Source organism: Lactuca serriola, chromosome 2, assembly GCF_051521515.1.
Source record: "Lactuca serriola cultivar US96UC23 chromosome 2, Lser_US96UC23_V15, whole genome shotgun sequence".
Lineage (NCBI taxonomy): Eukaryota > Viridiplantae > Streptophyta > Magnoliopsida > Asterales > Asteraceae > Lactuca > Lactuca serriola.
In genome coordinates, this window is record NC_136409.1 from 120297703 (window position 1) to 120312755 (window position 15053).

Here is a 15053-nt window from a genome sequence, read left to right on the forward strand (position 1 = left end):
ACTATAGCGGTGGGTGTCACATCATCACCACACTCCCTACCATTAATCATGAGATACCTACCACTAAACACACCACTCCACCTCATTTTTTATTTAAATTTAATTCAAAAATACATAAAAAATCATATAATTTTTTTTTAAATACTAGTTTTCATTACTTTAAAATACCAAATTTCATTAATTAAAATAAAAAAAATAACATTAGAAATAAAAATACAACTTTAAACTACATTACTTATATAATTTAATTAAAAAACAAACAAACAAACAAACAAACGTAAGTAAAACAAAAAAACAAACGTAAGTACTAAAAAAAACTAATATTCGTTCATATTGAGTTCGTACAAATGATCCGCGACATCTTCTCGAAGATTGAAACACGTTTCATTGTTATGAATTTCAACAACTTAAAAATTCATTCGTTCCTGGTACAAACTCTTTAAGCGGGATGACGACGTCGTCTGGATCGTACGTGGAAGTCGCTCAACCTTGATCTTTAATGATCATATTATGCATTATAACACATTTTCAGACCATTCGTTTAATTCTATCATTATCCCAAAGTCGTGTAGCGTATTTCACTACATGTCATGTCTGCTTGAGGACTCCAAATGCCCTCTCGATATCCTTCCTCGCTGATTCCTGTCTCTTTGTGAACAACTTTGTCTTTTCACTTCGAGGAACCGAATATGCCTTCATAAGTGTAGAATAATCCGGGTATATTTCATCACAAAGGTAGTAACCATATTTGTACGAATGTCTGTTCACCGTGAACCTCATATCAGGTGTTTTGTTGGTCCAAAGATCGTTAAAAATTGAAGACTGACCAAGAACATTAATGTAATTATTAGACCCGCGACTCCAAAAAAAAAGAATGCCATATCCATAAATCATGATATGCGACAGCTTCTAGGATTATACTTGGTTCACCTATATCTCCTCGAGTGAATTGACCACGCCATGCATTTGGACATTTTTCCCAAGCCACATGCGTACAATCTAGACTGCCAAGCATACCCGAAAATCAATTTCTCTCTTCATGAGCCGAATATAATCTCTCAATATCATGAGGAGTTAGTTTACGTAAATATTCTTGATGAAAACCTCATATATACATGCGTAAAACCAATCTACACAATCAATTGTGGTCCGCTCGGATACTTTTAGGAATTCATCAGATGCATCAAATGCTATATCGTATCCCAAATACCTAAGCGCAGCCGCACACTTTTGTATACTACTAAAACCCATTCTTTCTCTAGCGCCGGGTTTTTGTTTGAAAAAATCATAACGAGCTTTTAAAGCGTTACTAATACGTAAAAATATCGCATTATTTAGACGGAAACGACGTTTGAATGAGTCTTCATTGTAAAGATAATTATTGACGAAGTAATCACGTACCAATAAGTTGTGTGTAGCTTGACAATCACGATTGACAACCACCCTTGTACGAGCAACATTCAAACTTTCATCATCGTGAATGTGTTGTACAACATTAAAGAAGGTCAAGATGAATTCCTCATCATCATCCGAGTCAAAAAATTTTAACACTTCTAAATCTTCCATGTGTTTTTTTTGGTTTAGAATGAGAGTGAATTTTGATGAAATGTATAAGAAATAGAATGTGGATGGGCTTTTCAATTTGTCATCGGGAACACGAGTAATCACGACCCCGGTCGCTGGGCTAGTGTGCACGGTCGTGATCTTGGTCCATGTAAACCATGAACCGGCTCGTGGCCGGTATACCTGATAGTCTTAGCTAAAACACAATTCCATCTTATCCGGTGAATATTTCGATCCTCCTCCGCTTTTTCCCCATTGATTTGCAATATTTTTGATGGCTTTTGTTGACCATGTTGCTAAAGATATCTCCTCCTATTCTATCTAAACTATTCTTTCTTTAACCAAGAAAGTATTACGGGTTTATTATTGGGTTTCATTCAAAAATATTCTGATTATATGTACTCAAATTAAAATACAAGATTAGCAATGAAATAAATTATAGATTTAAATAAACTAAAATCATTTTACCTACCAATAATCATTTTGCAAAGCTTAGGAAGATTAAAAAAATTCGTAAAAAGAAAAGAGTTTATTGTAGAATTAAGGTGTCTATGTGTAACGACCAAAAATTTCAACCAATTTAAAGCATTTTGAGACTGGATTCACACGAATGTTCCTCCAATTCACTCAAACCAAGGCTCTGATACCAACTTGTAACGACCAAAAATTTCAACCAATTTAAAACATTTTATTTCATTCAAAAACCATTATGTTCATACATCTTGTATTCAAAATAGTTTAAACATCAGAGTATCCCCCAGAACCATATCACATAAATCATAAGACATGAGGAGCGGTACGATCACGCCTTCGCCTTGCCACGATCTCCTGAAGCACCTGAAACAATAAACCACAACTGTAAGCCTGAAAGCTTAGTGAGTTCCCCTAAAGTACCCATACACACATAAACATACGCATACAGCAAAGATCAACATACTACGGGTCCAATCAACCTTCCGATTGGAATAGCCCTGGCCCTCAACCATCGAGTTTGAATGCCTACATAACACGAGCCCAATCATCCTACAGGGATGGAATACTCTCGGCCCACAACCATCAGGTTGGAATGCCCAAACACCTATATGTACAACAATAATTACTATGGGTCCAATCATCTCACAAGATGGAATACCCCAGGCCCCTCAACTGTTGAGTTGGAATGACAACCTACTATGAGTCCAATCATCCTACCGGGATGGAATACTCCTGGCCCACAACCATCGGGTTGGAATGCCCCACTCCCTATACATACAATAACTACTACTCCTATGGGTCCAATCATCTTGCAAGATGGAATACCCCAGGCCCACAACCATCGGGTTGGAATGCCAACCTACTATGAGTCCAATCATCCTACCGAGATGGAATACTCCTGGACCACAACCATCAGGTTGGAATTCCCCACACTAGTAAACATGCACACCTAACAGGCAACCACAATATACTCTACAGAACCAACATACTAGGGCCCTATCATCCTACCAGGATGGAATACCCTCTGCTACCGCTCAACATTCATAACCCGTAGGTAACCTCCTACCAGCGTACATAAGGCAAGACCAACTACAGGTCTATAAATAACCACTACCCAACTACCAGGGCACTGATCCAATAGAATTAGCCATCACACAACTATCCATTTCTCTAGGATACTAAGCTATCAAGGCATATCCTCATATCACTATCCTATCTACCAGGATACTAGCAAGCATATCGTCACATAACATAACAAGCTCTAAACAACAATTCAAAGGGCCAGCCTTGGTGCCTTAGACCCTTGAGTATAGTGAGGATAACTCACCTTGCAACTGCCGAAATCCTGCAAATCTCTGACTGCTGACTCACCGGAAATCCCAACTATCACATGCAAATCATCACATTAGAATCCATCATGACTTTCTAGGCCAAGGGCCCACAACACTCATTAGGTCCATTATCCTCTTATTGGGCCAAGACCCAAAACCAAATCCCCTTGCAAACCCCAATATTGGTCCAATTTACTAATTTGGGCCCACCTTTGCAAACGGGCCTAGATCCATGGTCCATAATAATTATTGGGTCCAATTTACTCCATCCATACTGTTCAGTCATGGCCCAAGCCCAGCTAGCCCATAAACAGCCCAATTACTCAAGGCCCAAAATTGAAAACCCAACAGAGGGCGTACGTTGGGCGTACTCCTCTGGTACGCGGGGCGTACGCTCTTCTGTAACAAAACTCCTTCCAAGTGCTTAATGGCTTAAGCACTTAAGCCCATATGCTAGATCCAGTGACAAAAAGGGCCTAGGATTCATAAAGTCTCAATCTTTGACGTCTATAAAGCTCTTAACTCAAGGTCTTAACCCATTAAGACCTTCCTACTTCTTACATGGGACAACCAAAGCCATTTGGACCTCATTTTTCTTACTCAAGACCTCTCCAATGGTTTGAAAGGACAGCTCATCTTAACCAAAACACATCATGCATCATAATGGGGGGTTTTTGGGACAAGAATGGTGTCAAAACTTCACCATACTTAGATCTACACAAAATAGATGTCAAGCAAGAAGCTTTATACCTTTAGGAGCTCTTGAACCACCAGAAAACTTCAGATCTACATGCTGGCCTTCTTCCTCTACTCACTAGATGAAACACCTTCTTCTCAAAACACTCCAAATTCACTTCAAAAGCTCACACACTCAAGAAGTTGGCTAGGGTTTGGGGAAAACGGCTCTAACAGTGGAGGCTAGGGTTTGGGAGGGTTATGAGCTCTTAAAGTTGTTTAAATAGCCTCCACACCCGAAATATTAGGGTTTCTAGATGATAGACGTATGTTGGGCGTAAATCCAATATGTGGGGCGTACGTCGAGGGACCCCACGTTCATTTACTCCATTACGCTGGGCGTAACCCAGCCTACGCTGGGCGTACCCACGCGTGTCCCAAACACATTCATTGCCTTTCCTTGACAACTTTTCCATTAAGTGCCATAAGTGTCAATATCTTCAAAGTGTCATAACTCCTTTACTCTAAGTCCGTTTTCGACGGACTTTATATCCATAAAAAGGTGGGGAGAAGCCCCACGCTTCTAGCAACACACCCCGACCCGAAGCCTTCTCGAATAAAACCCATTGCCCATAAAAGACCGAAACGCCCTTACTCTTGATCTCGGGGATCCATAAATAATTACTCTTAGAACGGGGCGTTACAATCCCCCCCCCCCCACTTAAATATGATTTCGCCCTCGAAATCGCCAATTGCCAACTCTGGCTATCCAAAATCCTGAAAAGCACATTCACACCCTTAAAGCGTGATGACCACCAAGGGAGGCTAGCCCCACTGGAACTCCCTCTCGAAGAGATACCTACTCCTTCTCATGCAGTCTCAAATACCTACCTCTTCGGAAAGCCCTGAACCTGGAAAGTTAGATTAGATCCATCTCCCAGATAGGCCGTCCAAACTAACCATCACCTGACCTCTTCCCATTGCTATAAAAAGGGACTACCCAACCATGGGAACCTGAATTTCCATCCTGAAAACAGGACCACGAGTCATACGCTGCTGTCGGCCACACTTGCACTCCTTTACTCATATCCAAACGTACATACAACAATGCTCTTACCAAACCAACACTCACATCTGCCCTAATCAGCCTCGGGCTGGAATACCAGGCATGCCTACGACGGGCCCGCTCATCCCTAGGATGGAATACCCTCGCATCCCTACACATGTTTGGCCCAATCAACCCTCGGGTTGGAATACCAAACACATCAGGTCCAATCGATCATAGGGTCCGGTCATCCTCATGATGGAATACCCCAGATTAGAATACCTCCATAAACATAACTCAAACCTATAGCCATACTTGGAACCAAGGACCTTGTCCTTGCCTCACCCTCGAACCCTTCGGTTCGCCACATCTGAGTGTAACCCACTCATACCTCCCTATCACGATCTCTAAGTCCTTGACCTCCAACTGCAATATCTTTACACAGTCCTCATCACTGGTCCAAACTGCTCCCGATTCTGTTAACCTGCTATCTCACTTTCCTCTGTCCAAACCTCCACTCTGGAGCCATTATCCCCCTCCTCTTCCAAGGAGACTAAAACATGCCTACGCATCATCCAACATTGCCACCGCGACGGATCCTCGCTATACATCACCCCTTAGCGGTGCTCACCGCTATCTCATAACATGCATACATACTCAGAGACTGATCGCATAACCAGCAACCCATACATAGCCTGCCGCATTTCCTCGACATTTCCACCATCCGGGGATAACCCCACTAGCCGCTAACTCATTATACCATTCTCACTACTGGTTCAAAGATCCACGACACATGCAAAGCCCTTACTATAACTGAATCGCCTCATTGCACCACCCCAACAACCGACATTCAGACTGTGCCAGGCAACCTTCTACAACCAGCGGCTCATCCAAGAATTTCCAATTCTCCCCCACTTAGGGCACTAACCACCATCCACTGGCGGCGAAGCTAACACGTTTCTCAATCGAACCTACTAATGCACTGAACTTCAAGGGACCTAAGTTCCTGCTGAAGGTTCCCGAATTCTCGAACCATAACCTTCCTTTCTCACGAATTCCACATTGGATACTAACCCAAAAAAAACCTCAATACTAACTCTTTCTAACACATACAACACTTAAGATCTCATGCAAGAAACAACATCTCATAATCACAACATAACAAAATAAGGCAGAAAGACATACCGAATGATACCTCTGGCTCAGAACTGATCTCCTTAGTCACAAGCTGATAAGCACGCCCTGGAGCCTTCGGAGGCTATGCCCGACCCTGACTCCCATCAGTAAGTCTCAAAGTTGTTGGCGCTGGGTCGTGCACTGAACTGGCAGCCAACAGAGGAAACTGGGCTTTCATATGGCCCACTTGATCATCATGACAACAAAGTCGAACTCCGGCAGCTGGAGCCTGCTGCCTGCAATCCCCGGCTATGTGTCCCTCCTTGCCACACTTGTGGCACCCCGAAGAAGAACGACAACGATCCTCGTGCACCTTGCCACACTTCCCGCAAGTGCGACTCCTCTGATCTCCCTGTCGATAATCAGCGGGCCTCATCCACTTCGGTACAGGTTGCGACTGCACCGGGGCCCGCCTCTGCTCTCTCAACTAGAGCTCAATCTCTAACTCGCGCCTCCTAGCGGCCTCCTGCAACTCCAACAAGGTACTACACCTCTGTATGGATACAAACTGCTTGATGTCCCTCTTGAGCATACTCAGATATCGAGACATCTGAGCCTGCTACGAAGCAAACTGCAGGAAAAACATTGCCCTCTCAGTGAACATCCTGGTGATCTCCGTCACCGACTCTGAACCCTGCTTCAGTTCCAGGAACTCCTGAGCCAACCTTTCTCTCTCAACCTTAGGAACATAACGAGTACTGAACATTTCCCGGAACTGATCCCATGAAGCCGCAGCCCGCTGCACATCATAATAAGATCCCGTGGTCAATCTCCACCAATCCTTCACCCCGAGCCTCAAAAGGTTCAGAGCACACCTCACCCTCTGATCCGTAGGGCATGAACACGTGAAGAAGCAACCCTCCACGTCTGACAACCATCTCATAGCAACGATCGGATCCTGAACTCCATCAAAAGTAGGGGCTTCATATTGTCAAAATCCTGATACTGAAAACCCCGACTAGCTCCTCTCCCTGCCACTGCCACAGCCGCTATGGCTGTTGCGGCTGCTGTCTCTGCAAGAGCCGCATAGCGCTCATCAAAATACTCAACCATGGTGGTCTTGATCGACCCAAACAATTCCGGCAACTCAGCTCGGAACATAGCAGCAACCTCATCATGCAGGATATCACGAATCCTAGCATCCAACTCATCCGTACTCATCTAACCAATAACCTCGGGTGAAATTGATCCATCCTTACCACCCTCTCCTGATCCCGATCCCGAAGCGGATCCTGACTCGAAACGTCTCGCATCCTCCATACTGAAATGAACCATAAGAATCTCAGATACCTCGCATAACCGCCGAGAACTAACTGTTGGGTTGTATAGTGTTGCGTCATGGGCTCGATCCTTAGCCCGGTTTTGGTATCCGGTTTAGGCCTGTCCAACCGTGATTGTTTTTAGTCTAGGGTTTTAGTATTTAAGGTGCATGCATGCATCCTTAGTAGGTAACGCTTTAATCATTTTCTTATTAAAGTATTGTAAGCCCTAGCTCGCCTCTATAGTGTAAGTTCTTTATCGAGCTCTGCTGAGGCATCAGTACATTTGAATCATAAGCTTCATATTGATTCCATATTGTGTTCTTAATCGTATTGTGATTGAACTGTTTGTTCTTTATCAATATACATGTGAAAGATCTAAACGATCTAGAGATTTATTTTCATCAGTTGGTATCAAAGCAGGAGGTTGTGTAATTCATACACATCTCTTCTGTTGAAGAAATTATTAGGGTTTTTCCGCATTGATTGATATTAATTGATTCGTCATTTGAAATTGGAGTATCTCATTAATTGTCGATCTCACTCTAACGATAAATTACAAGTCTGATCTTAAATAGGTTATCAATCAAACATCATGACAATGTCTATGGATGATCCGCAAACCAATCCAATCAACATCTCCAACAGTATTGGATCAACAACAAGGATTCCAGTCTTATACACTCAGGACTATGAAGTTTGGACGCACCACTTTGAAGATTATGTAATCGGATCAGAGGATAATGGGTACTTGATCTGGGAAGCAATCACAGTTGGTCCGTTTGCTCACTCAAGCGCTTCAAAGATTGCCAAAACTCAAAAGGAGTACAATCAACTCGTGAATGATGTGAAAGACGCTCCTCAAGATGAGAAAGAAAAGTTTCAGTGCAACATTAAAGCCTTAAGAATGATTAGGTTTGCTTTACAATTGGATACATTTCGATTCGTGAGTTCATGTGCTACAACAAAAGAAATATGGGATAGGTTAAAAGAATTATATTCTACTGATGAAGATCTGGAACATTCGATTCAAACCTTGCAGCTTTCTGAATTTGCTGATTTCAAACAAAAGCCCGAAGAGAAACTCATTCAAGCCTTTGATCGGTTTAATCATCTTCTCAGTAAGATGATAAAGCATGGGATCGAAAGGAAGGTTATTGAGCATAAGGTTACCTTCATGAACGGTCTTAGACCTGAATGGATGGAAGTTGTGTCCACAGTGAAGGCACACGAACAGTTCAAATCATACTCTCTGGCGAAACTGGTGGGAATTCTGAAGTCCCATGAAAGTGCGGTGTCAAAGGAAACAAATGTGGTTTCTAGTTTGGGGTCATTAGCTCTTATTTCAAAATGAAAAGGTGTTGTTGAAGAAGAAGAAGAATTGGATCTTGCTGACTATGATCTAACTGGTGAAGAGTATCCCCTGATGGTTTCCAATCCAAGAAAGTTTATCAAAAGAAAGTTCCCAACCAACAAGAACCGAAACCTGTGGGGAAGTTATAGTTCTGAAAAAGTGAAGGAGGAACCAAAGATGGGTTCAAAGTCAGAAGAATCCAAGAAGGAGTCAAAGATTTGGTGGTGACTCAGGTTTTGATTGCCATTATTGTGGAGGCAAGAATCACTTTGCCAAAGACTGCATGCTGAAGAAAAAGGCTAAAAAGGTTGATGAAGATGATGAGGAAGCGAACCTCCTGAGACGATTGGAGGAGATCAAGAAAAGGAAATCAGCAGCTAACAATAACACCATGAATGCTTTGATTGTAGAGGATACATGGGACAATGATGAATTTGGTGGAGTGCAGGCATGGTCCACAGATTCAGAGGACGAAGAAGTGAGAAAGCCGACTCATGGTAATGCTATGCTGGTGAAAGAAGAAAATGTTGCGGGAAGATGTCTGATGGTGACAGAAGGTGTATCACAGATGCGAGGATACACAACAGATGGTGGGCTGGAAGATGAGAAAGAGCGAGAGGATAGGTGTTTCGCTGCAAAACCTGTTAGTACACAGATCAACGAATGTGATGAGTTGATCAAGAAGGTATAAAATATTCTTACTTCTCTGAAAATTCATCTTACTAACTATGAAAAGGAACTGAATAGCTTAAAATCTAAATTTTCTAGTTTAATTAGTAGTCTTACCCAAACTCGTGTCACAAACTCTAACCTGACTGATCAAATTAGCAGGATATCGTCGAAGAGCGAGGAGAGGAGGATATGGATTGAGCAGAAGGAGAAAGAATTATTTAGGTCTAGGGATGAGTCAATCTATTTGCAACGATACAGTCTTAAGCTTTTAAAACAATGAAACGTTTTTTGTTTGATTGCGAAAAGACTATATTTTAATATCACTCAGTTACATCTCGATTGTGAAATAGGAAAAAAGATACATCGCATGATTTTACCCTTCCTTGAGTTAAAGGATGATGAAGTCGATACTGAAGCTTACAACTGTGAAAATGTTGTATCTTCTGACGAAATCTCTCTTGCCTACAAAATTGGTCTTGACAAAATAGAGTCCTACATAAAGTCAAAAGACCATAAGGACATGCTCAAAAATCTGTTAGATGAAAATGATAAATTGAAACTAAGAACCAAAACTATACAGAAATTTGACTCGTTGAATGCCAAATTAAGTTCAGAAAATAAAATTGATGTTAAAAATACATCTGAACTTAATGAGGATGATGACATGAGTGAAATCTCTGTAGAGGATGTGGTAGACTGTTCTGAATTTTTCAAAAGCAAACCCGAACCTAATAAAAATCTGATCTCTGAAAACTCCGTTGAGTTCGCTCGCTCATCGACAGACAAAACCAAAATCCTCAAGGCAAAAGCTGTTGTATATCAAAAGGTTCAAACCACTCCAAATCTAGTCTACACAATTCAGGGAGTCACACCTCAACAAACAGCAGAACTGACAGAAATGGTAGAAGAAGATAATGCAAATGGATGTGAGGAGTTCTTCTGGTCAGCACCAATAGATAACGCTGATGAAACAAAAGGCCTATCTTAGAATACCTAATGGAGAGTGAAGGGTAGGTATGTGCCGGAACCACTTAATGAACCTACAAGATATGATGTACCAAGCACAAGTGGTACCAAAACATCTTCTGGCGAACCAGTGATAACGTCCAGTAAGACGTGTTCCTCAAAGAGCGAAATCCATGCTCAAGTACCGAAGAAAAAGGCCAATATTCATAAAAATCCAAAACAGTTGGCAGAACTAAAACACCAACGTAATCTGAGATACAAGTAGAATCTCTCAGAAAGAAAACAGTTTTGGCGATCTCAGAATCCTCATTACGTAAGGTATGAAAAGACACATAAGTCACGAGGAGAACCAAGAAGTAACCGAAAGGAAAGATTCGGTCCTTGGCATGAAAGCAACCGAAAGGAAGGTTTCGATCCTCGACATGAAAGCAACCGATAGGAAGGTTTCGGTCCTCGGCATGAAAGCAACCGAAAGGAGGGATTTGGTCCTCAGCAGGTAAGCAACCGAAAGAAAGGTTTCGGTCCTCAACATAATAGCAGCCGAAAGGATGGGTTCAGTACGAGGTTCAATTAGAAGAACCGAAGGGAAGAATGTTCCCGTTCTCAACCAAGGAAGAGCAATAATCGACAATCTAATGTTGCTTCTAAACCTTATTCTTCTCATTCCCATTCAAATTCTTATTCTTCAAAAGATTCAAAGGGGAAAGGAAAGCTCTTTCCAGAAGACAACAAATGCCTGAAAGAGATCCAAAAGCATGCAGACGTCAAAATTTTAAATCCTACGTCTAAATCAAATGAATTTAAGTCAAACAAAATCAAAGTTTTTACAATAAAAAGAAAAGATGAAACAACTCTAATAAAAAGAACTTATATGGTTGATGTTTCTCTTACTATTCCATGTCCTGTAAAAGGCTCACAGGGACCCAAGAAACTTTGGGTTCCTAAATCTGCTTGATATTTTGCAAGTTATATGTGACGAGAAGTTTGACGAAGAATGGTACATTGATAGTGGCTGCTCGCGTCACATGACAGGATGAAGGAAAGAACTGAGGGAGTTTCGCTCTCTCAAGGATGGTGGAACAGTGAAGTATGGCAACAATTCGTTTGGTACTATCAAAGGCTATGGAATGATTACGAATGGTGACTTCTCAATCAAAAAGGTTGCATACGTTGAAGGATTGCAGCACAACCTCATCAGTGTATCACAACTAGTAGTTTAGACTGGATTGAAGATCTCCTTTGATGATGAAGGCTCGGAGATAGTAGAAAAGAAGTCAAATAACATACTGTTGAAGTCAAAGCGAAAGGGGGAAATGTACCCTTTGAATCTCAATCCAATTCGAGGGAAACCGGCAGTTTGCTTGCTAATGAAGGCACACCAAGACGAAAGCTGGTTATGACATTGAAGGCTCTCTCATCTCAATTTCAAAGATATCAACAAGCTGGTACTGAGAGATCATATTAGAGGTCTTCCAGTTCTTATATTCGACAAAGAACATCTATGTGCAGCTTGTGAAATGGGAAAACAAAGTCGACAAAGTCATCCTTCTATTATCAACACAAAGGTGATAGAACCATTGGAGCTGTTACATATCGATCTATGTGGTCCCTCCTCTATTGAAAGCATCGGTGGGAACAAGTACATTCTTGTCATAGTAGACGACTTCTCTCGCTTCACATGAGTATTTTTCTTGAAGCAAAAATCAGAGGCAACTCCTAAGCTCAAGCTCTTCATAAAGCAATTAGAGGTTCAACTGCAAAAAGTGGTTCATAACGTAAGAAGCGACAATGGATTTGAATTCAAGAACAAGGATTTCGAAGATTTTCTAGCTGAGAAGAGAACGACTCATAATTTCTCTACTCCATATACTGCACAGCAGAATGGAATCGTCGAAAGGCGAAACCGATCTCTGTGCGAAGCGGCTCGAACTATGCTAAGCTTCACTTCCTTGCCTTTATATTTATGGGTTGATGCTCTTGCTACTGCATGTTACACTCAGAATAGATTGTATCTAAACAAGTGATTCTCTATCACTCCTTACGAGATCTTGAACAACCGCAAGCCTAATGTGAAGTTCTTTCACGTGTTCGGTTCAAGATGCTTCGTCTTCAACTCAAAGGAGAATCGAAACAAGTTTGATGCTAAGGCCGATGAAGGGATATTTTTGGGCTACTCCTTGCACTCTAAGGTGTATAGAATTCTGAATAAACGCTCAAAAAAATTGAAGAAACATATTATGTCACTTTCTATGACGATTATGTCATGAAGTTGAAGACACATGAAGGTGCAATACAGGAAATCTTTCCAAAGTCTAGTCAAGTCACTGTGCCTATCTCAAATCTTTTTGAGCAATATATGATTCTCTTTGATGAACCTGAAAAAGCTATAGATTCTGAATCCAAGTCTGGAGATAACAAAGTCGATAGTTTGAAGCAAATTATTGACGATGCTGCACAGAAGATGGCAGCTGATCAACTAAAGGCAACCGAAAGTCATGACTTAAGCGAACCTTCTGGTGACTGTTCTTCTATCCAGGGGGAGGGTTCGTCTCTATTAAACGATCAGGATTCATCAATTCAGGGGGAGAATTCATTGTCACAATCATCTAGCTCAACCGAAAGTCCAAACGAAAGGGAACGTTCTGATCCATAAATTGAAATAATGTCATCATTCGAGGGGGATAATACAAATCTCAATGATGATGATACACAATCAGAATTGGAAGAAGAAGTAAATGCAGAACTGAATCCCCCTTGTGATCCAAATTACCCTCCTCTCATTAAATGGACCAAAGACCATCCTCAAAGTCAAATCATTGGGGAATCTTCAGAAAAGGTATAAACTCGATCACAGATCAAAGCGAAACAAGCTGCACTATTCTCTCAAGTAGAATTTTGCATGTTCAACTCTTTTGTCTCCAAAGTTAAACCGAAGACCGTGAATTCAGCTCTTGCCTATTCTGATTGGGGTTCAAGCCATGCAAGACGAGTTGAACGAGTTTGAAAGAAACAAAGTGTGGCGTCTAATTCCAACTCCAAAGGATGCTTCGGTTGTCGTGAAAGGATACTGCCAAGAGGAAGGTATAGATTATGAAGAGACCTTCGCTCCAGTTGCAAGATTAGATTCGGTTCGAATCTTTCTTGCTTATGCTACACACAAAAACTTTGAAGTCTATCAAATGGACGTAAAGTGTGCCTTTCTCAATGAAGAACTTGAAGAAACTGTGTACGTTGAGCAACCGCCAGGCTTCGTGAACGAGAAGCATCCAGATCACTGCTACATACTAGACAAAGCAGTATATGGCCTGAAGCAGGCTCCCAGAGCATGGTATGAAACTCTCACTCGATTCTTAAAAATGTCCAAATTTAAAAAAGGTTCGGTTGACCCAACCTTCTTTCGTAAGAGAGAGGGTAACCACCTTATGATAGTCCAAATTTATTTTGATGACATCATCTTCGGCTCCACGAATCCCAGCTTAACAGCTGAATTCAGGAAGTTGATGGAAACTAAATTTGAGATGAGCTCAATGGGTCCAATTAACTTTTTCCTTGGCTTAAATATTAGACAGGGACCCGAAGGCATTTTCATCAATCAGGAGGCATATACAAAGACATTGTTTGCCAAGTTTGGCATGATGGGAGACTCCAAAGTGAAAGTTCCTATGGCTTTTGGGACTAAGCTTACACCATCTTTGGAAAAGCCAGCTGCTGACATGACGCTTTATCGTCAGATGATTGGGTCACTGATGTATCTCACCGCCAGTAGGCCAGACATCATCTTCTCAGTCTGCTATTGTGCCCGATTCCAAGCTAACCCACGCGAACCTCACATGCTAGCCGTGAAAAACATCTTTCGCTATCTGAAGCGAACTTCTTCTCTCGGTCTATGGTATCCAGCCAACTCAGGTTTCTTTGTCCAAGCATTCTCAGATGCTGACTTAGGTGGTTGTGGATTGGATCATAAAAGCACTACTGGAGGATGCCAATTTCTTGATGGTAAATTGGTTAGCTGGCAATCAAAGAAACAAACTTGTGTTTCTCTATCCACGGCTGAAGGTGAATACATAGTCGCCGCCTCATGCACATCTCAGGTTGTTTGGATACAGAGTCAGCTTAGGGAATATGGGCTGAACATGAAGAAAAGCCCACTATATTGTGACTCTAAAAGTTCAATTAGGATTTGTCATAACCCAGTGCAACACTCGAAGACAAAGCACATAGCACTACGGTATCACTTCATCAAAGATCATGTGGAAGATGGTAACGTGGAGATTCACTTCATTAGGACTACTGATCAATTAGCGGATATATTCACTAAGGCTTTACCTGAAGCAAGTTTTAATAAGATCTTACAAGGCCTAGGAATGATGGAAGCAGAATCAGTACCAAAATCACATTCGCTTCATTAAAGGTAAAAAGTGAAATAGAGCAAACGCTTGGTGTATTTCGGGTTCTGTTCAACCGAGAACTGAACGCTCGGTCTATTTCGGGTTCGGGCCTTCTGAACTCGTTCGCTTCCTTTTCAATTAAATGGAATT

At 41.6% G+C, this 15053-nt stretch overlaps 1 protein-coding gene across 1 annotated transcript; it reads right to left on the reverse strand.

Moving 5' to 3' along the window:
• Positions 1–1074: 1074 nt before the first annotated feature.
• Positions 1075–1566, reverse strand: LOC145089519 (uncharacterized). Its single transcript, XM_079027946.1, has one exon. The coding sequence runs from the start codon at positions 1564–1566 to the stop codon at positions 1075–1077; it is 492 nt and encodes a 163-aa protein (XP_078884072.1).
• Between the last annotated feature and the right edge of the window lie 13487 nt (positions 1567–15053).